An 18050-nucleotide genomic window follows, 5' to 3' on the forward strand; every position below is an offset into this window, starting at 1 on the left:
GTGTCTGTCTGTCTGACTCTCTCTCTCTCTCTCTCTCTCCCTCTGTCTCTATGAATAAATAAATAAAATCTTAACAAAAAAATAAAACCTCCCAAGACACAAAAGTCCAGGGCCTGATGGCTTCCCAGGGGAATTCTAGCAAATGTTTAAAGAAGAAACAATACCTATTCTATCTTTAGATAATTATCTAAAGAAAGATAGAAAGGGTTGGAATACTTCCAAACTCGTTCTCTGAGGCCAGCATCACCTTAATTCCAAAACCAGAAAAAGACCCCACCAAAAAGGAGAATTATAGACCAATATCCCTGATTAACATGGATGCAAAAATTCTCAACAAGATACTAGCCAATAGGATCCAACAGTACATTAAGAAGATTATTCACCATGACCAAGTGGGATTTATTCCCGGGATGCAAGGCTGGTTCAACACTCGTAAAGCAATCAATGTGATGGATCATATCAACAAGAGAAAAAACAAGAACCATATGATCCTCTCCATAGATGCAGAGAAAGCATTTGACAAAATACAGCATCCATTCCTGATCAAAACTCTTCAGAGTGTAGGGATAGAGGGAACATTCCTCAGCATCTTAAAAGCCATCCATGAAAAGCCCACGGCAAATATCATTCTCAATGGGGAAACACTGGGAACCTTTCCCCTAAGATCAGGAACACAACAGGGATGTCCATTCTTACCACTGCTATTCAACATAGTCCTAGAAGTCCTAGCCTCAGCAATCAGGCAACAAACAGAAATAAAAGACATTCAAATTGGCAAAGAAGTCAAACTCTCCCTCTTTGCAGATGACATAATACTGTACAGTGAAAACCCAAAAGATTCAACCCCAAGATCACTAGAACTCATACAGCAATTCGGCAGTGTGGCAGGATACAAAATCAATACCCAGAAATCAGTGGCATTTCTATACACTAACAATGAGACTGAAGAAAGAGAAATTAAGGAGTCAATCCCATTTACAATTGCACCCAAAAGCGTAAGATGCCTGGGAATAAACCTAACCAAAGAGGTAAAGGATCTATACCCTAGAAACGACAGAACACTTCTGAAAGACATTGAGGAAGACACAAAGAGATGGAAAAATATTCCATGCTCATGGATTAGAAGAATTAATATTGTGAAAATGTCAATGCTACCCAGGGCAATTTACACATTCAGTGCAATCCCTATCAAAATACCATGGACTTTCTTCAATTAAAAAAAAATATACAAAAAAATAGACAAATGGATAAGGAAGCTGTCACACAAAGGAGTATTAGGCAACCATAAAAAAGGATGAGGCTGTACCGTTTGAGACAACATGGATGGACTGAGAGGGTATTATACGAAGTGAGATAAGTCAGACTGAGAAAGACAAATGCCATATGATTTCGCTCATAAGTAGAATCCAAAAAAAATAAAATAAAATAAACAGAAAGGAAATCAAACCTATAAGTACAGAGAACAGACTGATGGTGGCCAGAGAGGAGGGGGTTTGGGGTTGGGTAAAATGGGTAAAGGGGAGTGGGAGATACAGGCTACCAGTTATGGAATAAATAAGTCACGGGAATAAAAGGCACAGCGTAAGGAATACAGTCAGTGATACTCTAATAGTGTAATAGTGATGTACCAGGACAGATGGTAGCCTCACTTACAGTGAACATAGCATAATGTATAAATGTGTCAGGTTTCTATGCTGTACACCTGCAACTAATGTAACATTGTGTGTCAACTACATTAAAATAAATAGTTCACAGGGGCTCCTGAGTGGCTCAGTCAGTTAAGCATCTGACTACAGCTCAGGTCATGATCTCAGGGTCCTGGGATCAAGCCCCAGGTCAGCTCCCCGCTCAGCGAGGAGTCTGCTTCTCCTTTTGCCTTCCATTCTGCCCTCCCCTCCCCACACTCACACTCACACTCACGCTGTCTCAAATAAATAAAATAATTTTAAAAATCTGCATGTAAGTGGACCTGTGCAGTTCAAACCTGTCTTGTTCAAGGATCAACTATATAAAATCTGCATGCTAAAAATTACAAAATGCTGATGAACTAAATCAAAGACCTAAATAAATGGACATACATGTTCATACCACATCCATCAGCTTGAAAACTCAACACAGTGAAGATGTCAATTCCCGCAAATTGACATGCAGGTTTAATGTAATCCCTATCAAAACTCTGGCAAAAGTTTTTGTAGTTACAGGTAAGATTATTATTAAATTCACATATAAAATGTCATGTGAATATGTTATGTAAATAACTAATGTAGTTATGTAAATAACTAATTTTGCCACAGAATATTGAGTCTCCAACAAGACTCACCACAGCTTCCTGCTTCAGTGGTGCTTGCATAGAAATCAGGGCTCATCCCCCACCCTGGCAGCTGTTCAGAGCCAGCCCTCCCCTATCTCCTCACAGAGCCAACAGCTGGTCCCAAAGCCCCTGTTGCCACTGCAGCACCATGCAGCCACAGCTGCCAGCCACTGCCTCTCCTCAGCAGCTGCCATAATGACTGCACCCCCCTTGCAGGTGCACCAAAACTACCATGAGGACTCAGAGGCCACCCGCAACCACCAGGTCAACCTGGAGCGCTTTGCCTCCTAGGTCTACCTGCCCGTGTCTTACTACTTTGACCACAAAGATGTGGCTTCAAAGAACTTTGCCAACTATTTTCTTTGCCAATCTCATGAGGAGAGGGATCATGTGAGAAACTGATGAAGCTGCAGAACCAACAAGGTGGCCAAATCTTCTTTCAGGATACCAAGAGGCCAGATGGTGATTACTGGGAAAATGGGCTGAACGCAATGCAATGTGCATTACACTTGGAAAAGAGGGTGAATCAGTCACTACTGGAACTGTACAAACTGGTCACTTAATAAAAATGACCCCATTTGTATGACTTCATTGAGACTCATTATCTGATGAATAGGTGAAATTCATCAAAGAACTGGATGACCATGTAACCAATCTGTGCAAGATGGGGGTCCTGAATCTGGAGAGTATCTCTCTGACAAGCACACCTTGGGAAACAGTGATAATGAGACCTAAGCCCTACGCTGTTTTCCCACAGCCTCGAGAGTGAATTCCTTGGTCAGCAAGGCAGTGCATGCATGTTGGTGTTATGTTTACCTTTTGTAGAAGTCATACCAAAACATCTACTCAACTTCTTTCATTTGTACCATTCCTCCAAAATAAAGTAATTCGGTATTCCCCCCAAATAATCTTGCCATGCAATATTCAAGTGGGAGAAATCACTCTACCAGATATAAAAGCTTACTATGTAGCTATAGTAATCAAAACAGTGTGGTGTTGGCAGAGGGATAAACAATGGAACAGAATAGGAAACCCAGAAATATACCCAAAACAATGGAACAGAATAGAAAACTAGAAATATACCCAAATCAATATAGTTAACTGAGTTGTGAAAAAAAAACTGCATAAGCAATTGAACAGAGCACGGATGATCTTTTTAACAAATGGTGCTGGAGGAATCAAACATCCACAGGAAAAAAAAATCAACCTAAACTTGACATCTTATAAAAACGAACTCAAAACAGAGCACCAGAATAAATCTAAAACCTAAAATTATAAAATAGTTTATAAATGGGAAAGATTAGCAGAAGAGTTCTAAATGTGGACACTAAGGGAAGATCCATTAAAAAATGATACTGAGGGGTACCTGGGTGGCTCAGTGAGTTAATTGTCTGACTCCTGATTTAGACTCAGGTTATGATCTTGGGGTCATGAGATCAAGCCCTGTATCAGGCTCAGTGCTCAGCAAGGAGTCTGCTTGAGATTCTCTCCATCTCCCTCTGCCCCTCCCCCAACTCATATATGCTCTCTCTAAATAAATAAATAAAATTTGTTTTAAAAAGATAAATTGAATTTCATTAAAATCTAAAACTTTGGCTATGTGACTCAGTTATGAGGATGAAAAGGTAAGCTATGGTCTTAGAGACAGTATTTGCAAACCATGTATCTGAGAAAGGACCCGTATCTTTATCTTTTTTAAATTCTAAATTTGAACAGTAAAATATCAGTCTCATTGGGAAATAGGCAAAAAAATGAACATATGGGCAGCCCCAGTGGCACAGCGGTTTAGTGCCGCCTGCAGCCTGGGGTGTAATCCTGGAGACCTGGGATCGAGTCCCATGTCAGGCTTTCTGTATGGAGTCTGCTCTTCCTCTGCCTGTGTCTCTGCCCCCTCTCTGTGTCTCTATGAATAAATAATTTTTTAAAAAAATGAACATACATTTCACTGAAGAGGACATATTTATAGTAAGTAAATTATAAAGTGTTTAACATCATTAGTCTTGGGGAAATACAAATTAAAACACAACGAGCTAGCACAACACACCTATCAAAGTGTCTAAAGTAAAAAACAGTGACAATATGAAATGTGGCAAAGATGCCAAGAAACTGGATCATTCACTCATTTCTGGTGAGAATACAAAGTGATACATCCATTTTGGAAAACAGTTTGGCACTTGATTAAATGTTAAACAACCAGGGCTGCCCAACCAAATTGCTTTTTGAAAATGAAGGTAAAATAGTTATAGTTTCAAATACAAGTTGAGAAAATTCATAAGAAGACCTATGCTATCAAAATAATTAAAGAAAATTATTCAGAGTGATGAAAAATTATAACAGATTGAAATTTGGATTTACACAAAGAAATGAAGAATATCGGGCAGCCCCAGTGGCTCAGCGGTTAGCACCGCCTTCAGTCCAGGGTGTGATCCTGGAGACCCAGGATCGAGTCCCACGTCGGGCTCCCTGCATGGAGCCTGCTTCTCCCTCTGCCTGTGTCTCTGCCTCTCTGTGTGTGTGTGTGTCTCATGAATAAATAAAATCTTTAAAACACACACACACACACAGTTCTTAAATATTTAAATTTAAAAAAAAGATTTATTTATTTATGAGACACACATGAGAGACACACAGGTCTCTCTTATGAGAGACACACAGAGAGAGAGAGAGAGAGAGAGAGAGAGAGAGAATCGCAGAGGCATAGGCAGAGGGAGAAGCAGGCTCCACACAAGGAGTCCGATGGGGTACTAGATCGTATGTCTCCAGGATCACACCCTGGGCTGCAGGTGGCGCTAAACTGCTGAGCCACCAGGGCTGCCCACATACATATGTTCTGAGACAGGGTCCTCATATTTCATATATGAGTACATGGCACAACAAAACTGATCAACTCATTATGAGGAAGAACATAAAGGATTCACCAGGTGACTGGGAATGTAAGCACTGGAGTGTTTTAAGGTAGATAACCAAATGACTTTGTGACTTTGTTCTCTCTCTTTTTTTTAAGGTTTATTTATTTATTTGAGAGAGGGGGAGCGTGTAGAGGGGAGGGGCAGAGGGAGAAAGAGAGAATCTCAAGCAGACTCTACATTTAGCTTGGGGCCCAACATGGGGCTCCCTCCCGCGACCCTGAGATCACGACCTGAGCCAAAACCAAAAGCCGGGCACTTAAGCAACCAAACCATTCAGGAGCCCGTCCCTTTAAACTACATGACGTTAGTGCTCCTGGACAAGGATAAAGACGGATCCAACGGGTGAATTTTGCTGCCACAGCAACCGTAGCCATTATATCCCACCTTGTTCCGAGGATGTGTCACTTCCGGCTTCAGCCTCCAATCAGCCACAGTGACAGAAGCCCACAGAATCAGAGGCGAGCTTTAAAGATGAACACTGCCTACACTCTTAACCCAAGAGGCCACTGGAAATAGCCCAAAGACCCACTGAGGGAGATGGACACTGTTTCCCAGAAGTAAATACAGCTCAACTTGTACTTTGGAACAACTGGTCAACCTTGCTCCTTGCACAATTCATCAGCAAAGGTTAGGCAGCGCCTGAATAGGATCATGGCAGAAGCATCGGGCCTCGTCACCGTCTGCCTTTTAGGATATCTACTCAGTGCCGAATGTGCAGGTTGGTTTCCTTTTTAAAGATACATTGAGTATGCTTGTCTTCTAGCTGTAGAAATGCCTGGTGCTATCTTCTCCACTAACTAACGGTTACAGAGTTTGACAGCAACGTTTAAGATTCTAGTCGTCAGCATGTGGGTTGGTAAGTACTGGTTCTCTGGTAGCTGTGCCTTCTTTATTGCTAAAACTAAACAGATTTACAATGCTTACGATATCTTTCCTTTTTTTTTTTTAAATGGACACTGTTAGGCAACGTGATCCTGCTTGGAAAACAATCTCCTTGGTTAAAGAACACTAAGAGTGGGGAAAATGTCTTAACCAGGAAACAGCAGCATGTGAGGAACTCATTAAGTCTGTCATTTTGGGTTAACCTACCACTTTGAGATCAAAATGGCGTGTGTCACATTACAGCCACCAATATCGGTTTTATTTACACAGTTTGATTTTAAGATATCTGATGTGTTTCTAAATTTTAGAACTGAACCTCTAATTTTAACAAGCCTCTAAATTTAAATAGCCATAAAATCATATACCTACGATTTTAAGTTTTACTTAAAATGAGTTTTTCATTATGAAGCTGTTACTTATTCCTAAAGTTTTTCATGAATTGGGAAAAAAATTATTTTCTCTCTGATTCGAAACATCTCAGAGAAAAAAAAAAAAAAGAAACATCTCAGAGTTAATACACAGGGAAACCCAATACTCACTTGAGCAAAACAAGTCCAAAAATTGACACAAGCAGTAGGAACTTAGTTAATGCAATAATGCACTTGTTTTTTTCACTTCAGTGACTTTATGCACTTCCCAAAGGAAGGCACCCAGGGAAGAAATTACCCCATTTAGGCAAACAGTGTGTTCTCACAGGAAGCATTTATCACCCTTACTTGTCAACCTACTATAATCAAATCTAGTAGCTGACAGTGCCAGGATCAGGGGTGCCAACCCTAAGGGTCCCCGGAAAGCAGACTGGCTCCGTATTGCCCACTCCAGACATGATGTCAGACTGAAATGCAGAAATGATGATATGAGAATGCAAAGGTTAAATCAAAGTGGCCAAGTGGGTAGAGTGAAGAAATAAAGAAATGTAGCTGGAAAATTCACAAAGTAGGACATAAAGCTAAGTCTTTACACATATCTCATCAGTGTGAGATCTAGGAGGACAAAAGATCCAAGCCCTTCCTTCAGGATAAGTGGTGAGATAATGGACATTTCAAGAGGGCTACTGCTCCCCTGAAGACCTCACATGTTGAAAAAAAGTATACATATGGCAGGCGGTGGGGGCGGGGGGGGACTAGGATTTCAGCACTGGGGAAATAATGGCTAGAAGAGATAAACCCCGAAGAGAGGCTAAATATACGACCCTCAGACAATACTGAGGCGAAAGGCAGTCTGATTCTGGAGTCACTGTAGTCAGAGATAACAGGCCCTTGAGGAGAAAGCCAGGGGAATTTCCCAAAGGATGGCCAGTACTAATGCAGCACTCTCTTCTGCTCTTCAGCTGTCACTGGCTTCTAAAAGCTGTTTCTGTGAATGACTTACAGAGATGTTACATTTTCATGACTGCTGCCCTTAGGTATTACTTGCATTGGTTTAGAATTTTGAAATCAAAATTTCTGTGAAACCAATTCAGTTTTATAAGGTGTATGGGCTGAAGAGGTCTTTCATTCAGAATGAAGACATGAAATGAATGAATGAAAGACAGCTTCAGTCCATACGCTTTACAAAACTTCACAAAACTGAGCAACTACTATGGTGCCAGGTACCGGGGTGAGATATTAGGGGCACAGGGATAATCCAGATTCCCTCTTTGACCCAAAGCACCATGAAGTCAGGGGAGAGATTTCAATGTAATAGGACAAAGTGTGAGCCAGGTACTAAAGGACCATAGAGAGAGCAATACATTAACTGGGAAAACACTTGACAGAGAGTATCTTTGGTTGGATCTTAAAAGATGAATAGGTTCACTCTTCTTAAATGTCTGATCTAGGGCATTCTATGCAAAGAGAATCACATGTGTGATCCACAAAGAATGTGAGGTCTTTCAGGAACTCAGGATGTTTGGAATATTAAATATGACAGGTGAGGTAGGATAGCTGACAGGGTCAGGTCACCAGATAATGAAGCTCTGAAATGGAGGAATCTGGACCACAGAACCCAATTATTGAGTCATCAGAAGTGTAGGGGCACCTGGGTGGCTCGGTTGGTTAAGCCTCTGCCTTCGGCTCAGGTCATGATCCCAGGGTCCTGAGATCAAGCCCCAAGTTGGGCTCCCTGTTCGGGCTCCCTGCCTGGCTGGGAGCCTGCTTCTCCCTCTCCTTCTGCCATTCTCCTGCTCGTACTCTCTCACACATGCTCTCTTTCTCCCGAATAAATAAATAAAATCTTTTTAAAAAGAAGTGTGAATGGGAATAGCACTGATGGCTGATCTAGAATGCTCAGTCTGACAACATTCTCTTTTTTTTTACTATTTCTTATTAAGTTTTTTATTTCAATTCCAGTATGGGTAGCATACAGTATTATATTAGTTTCAGGTGTACAACAGAGTGACTCAACAGTTGTATACATTATGCAGTGCTCATCCTGGTAAGTGTACTCTTTAGTCCCCCCCCCCCCATTACCTATCAGCAGTCTGGCAACATTCTAATGAACCATTTGAGGAAATGATGGCAAGACTTGGGAGACTGTTCTGAAACCACTACAATCATCTGGGGAAGGCATGAGGGCCTGAGCCTGGCCATTAGCTTCTCTGTGCAGACAGAGAAGAGGAAAAGGAATTCAAGTGACATTAAGGAAGTAGAAATGATGACTTAGCCATCTGGCCATGGAAGGGTAACAGGTTCAGAGAAGCGTGGAGAGTACGTCTTGGGCATCTAACGTGATCACAGGACACGGCATAGTACCTACAAGCACGGGCTATGCCATCTGACTGCCCAAAGTCTAAATCCTGGCTCTGACACTTGAGTATGTTACCTGGGTCAAGTTACTTAACCTCTCTGAAGTCCCATTTTTCTCACTTACAATGAGAGGACAGGATCTATCTCATGGGACCGCCGTGAGGATGGAATGAAATAATGGCCACAAAGCACTGGGCATGGTGTCCAGCACTTCAGAAGCAGTAGATAAACATCAGCTCTGATTAGTTGCAGGACAATATACAGTTAGGGAGCTAGAAAGAGGATCTGGAACTCAGAAGATGTATCTGACCAGAGATGGGTATTTGGAACCCACTGTTGTAGAAAGAGCAGTTCCAGCCACGTGTGTGAGGGTGCAGGGAGTGAGCACGGATAACGTGGTGGCTAGTGCTGGGCTGACTGTGGTGAGGGCTCAGAAAATGGTGTTGAGAGATTCAGGGCTGGACCAGGGGGAGGCAAGCAAAGTACATGGAGCATGAATGTACCTGCCTGTGCACGCTGAGAGACAGTGTCTCTTTACGTTTTGTGCCCTAGATGCCTCGTTTACCTTGCCCCAGTCCTGGCCCTGGTAAAGACGTATGGCATGAACAGGCTGAGGCAGGACCCTGAGAGCACTCTGAACATTTAAGGGGAGGGGCATACAACTAGGAAAGCATTGGTTCAAGCAGTGGATGAATAACAAGAGTTAGAGCAAAGGGAAGAGCCAGCAGAATGACTTCATGGGAAGAGCACCCTGGAAAGAGAGAGAGAGAGAGATCAAGCATTAGAAATGTTTCAGAGCGGAGGCAGGACCCTGAGGGCACTCTGAACATTTAAGGGGGAGGCGTACAACTAGGAATGCATTGGTTCAAGCAGTGGATGAATAACAAGAGTTAGAGCAAAGGGAAGAGCCAGCGGAATGACCTCATGGGAAGAGCATCCTAGAGAGAGAGAGAGAGAGAGAGAGAGAGAGAGAGATCCAGCATTAGAAATGTTTCAGAGCAGTTGAGAAGTAGTACATAAACTCAAAACTATCCTTTAGGAAGTCATTGCTGATCCTGACAATAGTCATTTCATTATATGGACGGGAGTGAAGAAGGGAAAGAGCTACAGAAAAGTGCATTAAGGCGCTAAAGGGAATTGAGAAACGGGAAGGCAGGCCAGCATGAGACAAGCAGGGGGGGAGAGAGGACCAGTGTACACCACATACCATGTACACATATTATCCCACCACTCCTATATCAACAACATTGGGAGGTAGATTTTCTTATCATACCACTGTTTTTGCATTTGATCAAGTTAAGCTTCCGAGATTATGTCACTTGCCTAACGTCTCACGGCCAACAGGTGGTAGATAGATTGTACAAATCCGGGTGTGTCTGACTGCAAACCCCTGTTTTTCCACCCAGCTGCACTGTAACTGGATGCAAACGTAGATGCTATAGGCAGGGAGCCCAGGGCCAAGCAAACAAATTGCCAAGCAGAGGGGAGGGCCTGGCGGGGAGGCGGGAGGCATCACGGTGTGATGGGCCCACCTGCAGCCTGGTGATTTTCTCTCACAGCGCTCAGCTGCCTCGGGAGGGCAGACAGGCAGATGGCTGCACTGATCTAGTGCTTGGAGTTGCAGGGTATCGCAGCACAGAGGAAGAAGTGTAGGGAATTGAGAACATTGGCAAGAGTTGAAGAGAAAAAGTCTAAGCTAAATTCAGGAGGAAAAAAGAGTGAAGTCCAAGGAGACTCGCAGACCAAGAGAAAAGTGAGGTTTGTCAGGGGACTCGAAGTCTCCACAAAGTGAACAGCTGCAATGAAAATAAGGGAATATGATTTAGTTCTTCTTCTCCTTCTCCCCTTCCCCTCCTCTTTCTCTTCCTCCTCTTCCTCCTGCTTTTTTGAATTCATGAGAAAGCAGGCCCAAAATGCCTGGAAAGTTCATCTTTTTTTTTTTAAGACTTTATTTATTTGATAGAGAGAGAGAGAGCACAAGCAGGGGAAGCTGCAGAGGGAGAGGGAGAAGCAGGCTCTCCATCGAGGGAGCCCAACATAGAGCTCGATCCCAAGACCCCAGGATCATGACCTGAGCCGAAGGCAGACGCTTAACTGACTGAGCCACCCAGGAGCCTGTGGAAAGTTCATCTTATAAGCACTCTGTCCTGTTGAGATGGTAGCAGATAGTCCCTTGAAGAAAGGAACAACTCCAGCAACTTCTTGGGTTCCTGCTATTAATTATAGATACAGATATGTTTTCTAGATCTATCTAGAGAGACATACGCAGAGACAGAGAGTGAGCTTTGAATGTGGGGAGAGAGGGAGGGAAGGAGAGAATGAGGTTAGAGACCTCAATCCTCCAGAGTTGGGAGTGTCCCCAAAGGCTAGGCAGTCACAGCCTAAGTCAGTCACATTCCTGAATCCCAGAGAAAGACTTACGTCATTGGAATTCCCCTAACACATGCCAACCAAAGGTGTTGTGAGTCTGAAAATAAATTAATGCAGTGGTTTTTCTTTAACATCCAGTGAGAGACACTGGGGTTGCATTTGCAGCTGGACTACAATTATGCTTCCGTTCTTCCAAGAGAAATTTGTTGCAGAGTCATTTGGGCAACCACATCGTGCGAACACAGCCCAGCCAGGGTGATGGATCACCCTGCAAGGATCTGCAATTAGCTATTTTCAAATGATGACAAAGTGTGAAGTTAACTGCTTATTTGAGAACTTTCTTTTTCATCCAAAGTAAATTCAAATGCGATTGAAAATCTGACCTTTCATTACTGGAGCTCTCTTGACTAAAAGCCAAATTGAATTTTAATTCCTAAATCTCCATGTGTATACAGTACCATGAAGACATCACAGATTTTGGCTCTGTGCCCTGAAGATAAATTGGCTTTGGGATTACTTGGATTAAAAACAAAGCCTTTCAAAAAAAAAAAAAGAAAAAAAAAAAAACAAAGCCTTTCTTAAGAGATGTATTTAATTTTCATGATGTTTTCTTTTTCCTAAAGCTAAAGAATAGTTCTTTTGAATTTCAGTTTTTCTTGATCGTGAAAATGCCACCAAAATTCTGAGTCGGCCAAAGAGGTATAATTCAGGTAAACTGGAAGAGTTTGTTCGAGGGAACCTTGAGAGAGAATGTATAGAAGAAAAGTGCAGTTTTGAAGAAGCACGGGAAGTTTTTGAAAACACTGAAAAAACCGTGAGTATTTGTGCGTAATGTTCTTCAGATGCAAAGTACAGAAAACTGAAAAAAGAAACTTCTCTTTGGAATTTTAAGATATCTATCCATATATATGTATTATAAATATTATAAAAGGCAAGGAATTAAATCCAAAATATTTTATTTTTTTTCAGATCCAAAATATTTTAGATACTACCACTAACTTGTCCTCTTTTTCTTTACAGACTGAATTTTGGAAGCAATATGTTGGTAAGCAATTAATTTTTTCCTCTAGCTGGTATAGGAAACATTTGAGAATTAGGTATCTTTTCTCTGTGTAAACATACAATATATTAAACTCTGTCAAAAGAGTTGGACTCTTTTACCCAAGACTCGATGGTGATATATGACAGGTTTATGCCAGCATGGGCGATACCTGCTGGCACATCAGCCGACTCCTCCCTAGGGCTTCAAAGAGACATTGCTGCAGCCCAAGCAGCTGGAAGAAAGAAACTAGATGACTGTATCTGGGGACTGAGTGAGAGTTTGTGTCCTCGGTTGAGAATGTGAAAATGCTGACCAACTTAAGTGTTTATTGCTTAGAAGTCTTCCTCCTTTATGATGGCCTACACAGCCCCCCATGATTGTCCTGGCCCTCAGACCCTCTCCTCTGCACACGTGGATGGGGAGGAGGGGGCCAGCCATCCTGGCCTCCCAGCTGCTCCCTGCACACTCCAGAATGCTTCTGCTTTGGTCTCGGATCTGACTGTTCATTGAACATGGGATCTCTTTTGCCAGGTTCCCCCCTAGGCTCACTCCCCCACCTCTTTACCCAAACGTCACCATCTCCATGAAGCCTACCCTGATCATCTCTTAATACTTCCACCTGCCACCCTGTAACCCCATCACCTAGGCACTGCAACCTCCTCTACTATTTTTCACAGCACTTTTCACCATCTGAGGTAACATTTAATGAATGCTCTTACTTATACTATTTATTATCTGTTTTCCCTGCCTCATCAGAATGCAGGTTTCATACTGGCAGTGGCGCTCAAGTGTTTTGTTTATTGATGTATTCCCGGTATGTTGAATACAGAAGCGCTGAGTAAATATTTGTTGAATGAATTGACCAAAAGGAGGAAAAGTAAAAACTTTCATGAGAACTAAGCTTTAAAACGAATGTAAAATCCAGCAGCAGGATTTTGAGGCAGCAGAAGTTCCACAGGTTGACTTATCCAAGACCATCCACAGGGACAGATCCTGGACAGCAAATCCACTGAGTTTCAGCAATTTGAGATCTAGTTCTATTTTCCAGTTGCTATTCTGGAACACTATTAGACTTGTCCACACTTGAGAAACTCATAACTTCTCCACTTTTCTTTTTAAATCCTAAGGGAGAATGAGGGCCTCTCCATTACATTTACTTTCTCTGACTTTCCTTATTGGTAGTAATGAATCCTACCATGTCAGTTCTCCACTCTGGTATTCCCCCTCAGTTAGTCCAAATGAATCTTTTTATTTTCTATTTCTATTATATTTAAAACTTTACATCTTGTGATATATATTTTTTAAGATTTTATTTTTTAATTGATCTCTACTCCCAACATGGGGTTTGAACCCACAACCCCAAGATCAAGAGTCACACACTCCACTGACTGGGGCCAGCCAGGTGCCCCTTGTGATATATTTTTAAAAGCCATTCAATTTCTACTCCCGCACCCCCAAAAAGATCCTGGCTGTATTTAAATTCCCATGACTTCCTGATTGTCCCCCCTCCCAGCAGGGGTTGGTCAGGACCCTGTAAGAACCATATTTTGAAGGTAAGCCTCCTGCCTTCTAGGTCACAGGCCACATTGTTTACTGTACGTGGGGCAAAGATATCTCAGGGACATCAGGGGCAGGATTCTTTTACTACTGCTTCATCCACCAAAAATTGAGAACAAAAAAGCAAAATAAAAATAACTCCATGCCTCTTTTCACTTGCAGCCAAGATTCCTAACCACCACCACCCCCCGCAAATAACCGATGCTATTTCTTACTGTATGGGCTGTCACACTCTGCATGGTGCAGGCCCGTCATGCCTGCCTTATTCTCTACTATCAACAAGGACAGAGTCTAGTTGAAGAAGAAAGATCGTCCAAGTACATTAGCCAGCATCTGTCCAGCACTTTACAGTTTACAGAGTGCTTATCATATTTAATCCTCACACCAACCCTGTGAGAAAAGCATTATGTACCTCATTTTACAGAGGATGCTGAGGCTCAGGGAGGCTACAAGACTTGCCAAAGGTCACCCAGCTGGGGAGTCACGGGGCCCAGGAGAGAACCCAACTTCTCCAACGGGCAAGCCCTTGCTTCTCACTATCACTCCTCCCGGCCTTCAGAGCCAGATGCAGTGATTCATTAAACAGCCACCCAACAGCCTTAAACAGGAATCTCTCGCTTGGCAAGGGCTTGTCCCTTGATGTCTTTGACCCCTACTGTCTGTAGCTTTGCCTGAGCCCAAAGTACACAAAGACAAGCACCCAAAGGAGGGCTATATGCAGCTAAAATGATACTCATTTTAAAGATATGTCTCAGCAAATGAGTTGCTGTGTAGCTGGCTGCAAGCCCAGACCCTTTCAGTGAAACATCCTAAATAATTCAGATATGTTGGTCTATAATATAAAGTGCAAATGTGGCTCGTTTTTTAGACCAGTTTGAACATCAATAATAATAAACCAGAGATAACGTATTTTGTTTTCACAGAATTGGAACAAATTGAACTATCTGTGCAAAAGCACACTGGATCAAGGGGCAGAGGGGACAAGGTCTAATCTTTCTAGCAAGCAGATTTTCCAGAGAGGGACTATTTCTGAGAAAGGGATGTGAGCCCTTAGTCAATGGGACCGGGACGCGTACTGCTGACCAAGAGTATGACAGATGAGCTAATCCTCTCTGTAGGGCAGCCACATCGACACACTAGATGGCACGGAGTTTTGCTCTAAAGTTGGACTAATAATTAGAAATTCCTCTTTCATCATCCCCTTCTTCCTTTTTCGTTCATTCTTATGTCATCCTTACCTCTTCTTCTTGCTGACCTAGCTCTTATTTTTCCTTTAGGGCTGTTTCTCTTAGCTCAAAGTGTGTACCAGTCTCCCTTCTGGTTCTATTCATCCCTTTCTCCTGAAGCTTCCTTAGAAATATGGATTGAGCCAGAGCTTTCAGAAACCAGACTTAAAGGTTCCCTTCTCATCCTGACCCTTCCCCGCTTGCCTATTCCTTTGTCCTGTTTTCTTATCATCAGTGTCTTCAAAGGCTCTCAAGAGCACTGTAAACGTACAAACTTCAGGAAAGGTAGAAAGGAAACACAGCCAATCTATATATAAATAAAGCGTATCTTCAGAACCTTCTCGTTTTTTATTCTTTGTGGTAAAGGCTGTTTCTCACCCGAAACTAATATAACACTGTATGTCGACTAACTGGAATTAATTTTAAAGAACTAAAAAAAATTTTTAAATAAAACTTAAAAAAAATCTCTTAAATAAAAGTTGCTTCTCACTTTACCATACCATTTGGGACCTAACTCATAGACAGCAGACTATCTTCAAGCAGTGAGAGATGCTTTTGGCATCTCTTCTATTGTTCTGAACCATTGCTACATACTATACTTTATAGAATTAAATGATACCAGAAAGAAGTAGATGCATTCGCTACAAGTTTAAACTGCCAGTTCCTTGAGTGGAAGTACCATATGCTATCCAGCTCCGCATGCTCTGCAAGACCTGCCATAGCAGGCTCTGGTAGGACATAGTGATAATCATCGTTAGAGTCATGTGATTTGATTCAGAACTAACCTGTTGTCATTCTAGAAGAAAGGAATGAAAACCCTTCTCCCCCTGTGCTCATATAGTACATTTCTAACCTCTGACATTCTTCTCAGTCTTCCTCTTCCCTTGGGTTGCATAAACTACATGCATGCCTTCCTCAGAGCAATTTCCTAGGATAGTAGCCTAAGAACCTCTGTTTGGGTTGCTCTTAGAAACTCTGGAAGAGGGGACCCCTGGGTGGCTCAGAGGTTTAGTGCCTGCCTGCCTTCGGCCCAGGGCATGGTCCTGGAGGCCTGGGATCAAGTCCCACATGGGGCTCCCTGTGTGGAGTCTGCTTCTCCCTCTGCCTATGTCTCAGCACGCCCCCTCCGTCTCTCATGAATAAATAAATAAAATCTTAAAAAAAAAAAGAAACTCTGGAAGACAGGGGCATCCCATAATCAACAGCGTCAGCAGTTCTGACCCTAAAATCAGGCTCCCCTCCCCAGGAATCTGCACACAGAGGCATTCTAAGCAGTTTATTTGCTAATTCAACTTCTTAACCTATTTCAAAGATGGAGATCAATGTGAATCCAATCCATGTTTAAATGACGGTGTATGCAAGGATGACATTAATTCCTATGAATGTTGGTGTCGAGCTGGATTTGAAGGAAAGAACTGTGAATTAGGTAAGTGGTCATTTTTTGATTACTCATGGTTCCATGTTTCCCTGTGAAACTGGATGAAACTGGAAAATGCAGTATTTATATATCATAATTTTCTCTTAAAAACATATTCTTATTGTGGTAAGGAACACTTAATGGAAGATCTATACTCTTAACAAATTTGGAAGTGTACAATACAGTATTGGTCACTCTAGGCACTGTGTTGTACAGCACATCTCTAGAACTCCTTCATCCTGCATAACTGAACCCATATACCCACTAAACGGCAGCTCCCCCTTTCCCCTTCCCTCAGCCCCTGGCAAGCACAATTATATTCTCTGTTTCTATGTGTCTGCCTATTGCAGACACTGACTCAAATAAGTAGAATCATGCAGGATTTGTCCTTCTATGACTGACTCATCACTTAGCATCATGTCCTCCAGGTTCATCTGTGTTGTTGCATATGACAGGATTTCCTTTTTTAAAAGGCTGAATAATATTCCATCGTATAAAGCACATACTTTCAAAGCTTATAAACATTCATCTGGTCTGTGGTCATAGTTTCTGGGATGAGTTCAAGAAACTACAGTAGGAGCAATAATATTTGGTTGCTAATATCAGTTGGTAATGATGCTCCCCTCACTTATTAATCCTCAATACAACCGTATGTGGTCAGTACCATTATTATCCTCATCCTATTCAGATGAGGAAACTGTAGCTCAGACAGGCCAGAAGCACAGAGGCAGTAAATGATGGAGTCAGAACTTGAACTTCAGCTTGACCAAAGCCCACACTTCTCCATTCACAAAATGCAAAGAAAATCGAACCCATACAATTGTCTGAACTCATGACTAAATCATTATCAACATAGGCAGTGGATGTCAATGAAATACAGAACTGAGATATGAGGAGGCCAGTTCTCCATAAAACAGGCACTTCTCTGCACATACTAACCACTTCTCATGTTAAATTTGTTAACAAAACTCAGAGCTCACTCCTGAATTTGACTTATATGGATTACATTGAAAGAGTTACACAGCAAATCTAGGAGCACTGTACATCTTTTCTCTCATAGCCTAGAATATTCCCCCCCTGGGATTTTTGGCAATTGGAGCAGTAAATCCTAAGTTCTTCTCCTACTTGCTTATTATCTCTGGATGCAAGATTACTGGTATTATGTTTGTGAAAGGCACACCATGCTAATGACAGATTCTCTCTCCCCTCTGAAATTCCAAAAGAATGGAGATGCAATCCTAGGGAAAGAATTCAACAGCACAGGCTACCTGATTAAGGGCAAAGAGTAGAAAATTAGCAGGACTCTATTAATACTAGCAATTCATCTGACATACAGATGAAAAAGGCATAAAACAAAATGAAACTCAGCAGCTGTACTTGTCCTATAGAGAAAGGAAGAAAAGTCACCCGTAATGTTCAGAAATCTTTTCGGTACTAAAGAGAGCTCCACTGATCATCTTCCTTTGAGATCCAAAAGATAAAAAAGAATAGAAGATAAGAAAAGGAAAAGCAGCAGGGCAAAAACATTTAAAAAGAAAGAAAAGAGTGGATGCAGGTGGATGAACTGGTACCCCTGGCTTGAATTCCCATTCCCTTAGATTTCCCAGCAT

At 42.0% G+C, this 18050-nt stretch overlaps 1 protein-coding gene and 1 pseudogene across 1 annotated transcript in view; both read left to right on the forward strand.

The window, feature by feature from the left end:
• Positions 1-2506: 2506 nt before the first annotated feature.
• Positions 2507-3046, forward strand: LOC100688844 (annotated as a pseudogene).
• A 2601-nt stretch (positions 3047-5647) lies between these two features.
• Positions 5648-18050, forward strand: part of F9 (coagulation factor IX) — a 32461-nt gene continuing 20058 nt past the window's right edge. Inside the window, exons 1-4 of the mRNA NM_001003323.2 lie at positions 5648-5938; positions 11849-12012; positions 12219-12243; positions 16336-16449. Coding sequence (NP_001003323.1) covers positions 5872-5938; positions 11849-12012; positions 12219-12243; positions 16336-16449 — 370 coding nt within the window. The 5' untranslated portion in view covers positions 5648-5871. The remainder of the gene's footprint in view (positions 5939-11848; positions 12013-12218; positions 12244-16335; positions 16450-18050) is intronic.

Source organism: Canis lupus, chromosome X, assembly GCF_011100685.1.
Source record: "Canis lupus familiaris isolate Mischka breed German Shepherd chromosome X, alternate assembly UU_Cfam_GSD_1.0, whole genome shotgun sequence".
Taxonomy (NCBI): Eukaryota; Metazoa; Chordata; class Mammalia; order Carnivora; family Canidae; genus Canis; species Canis lupus.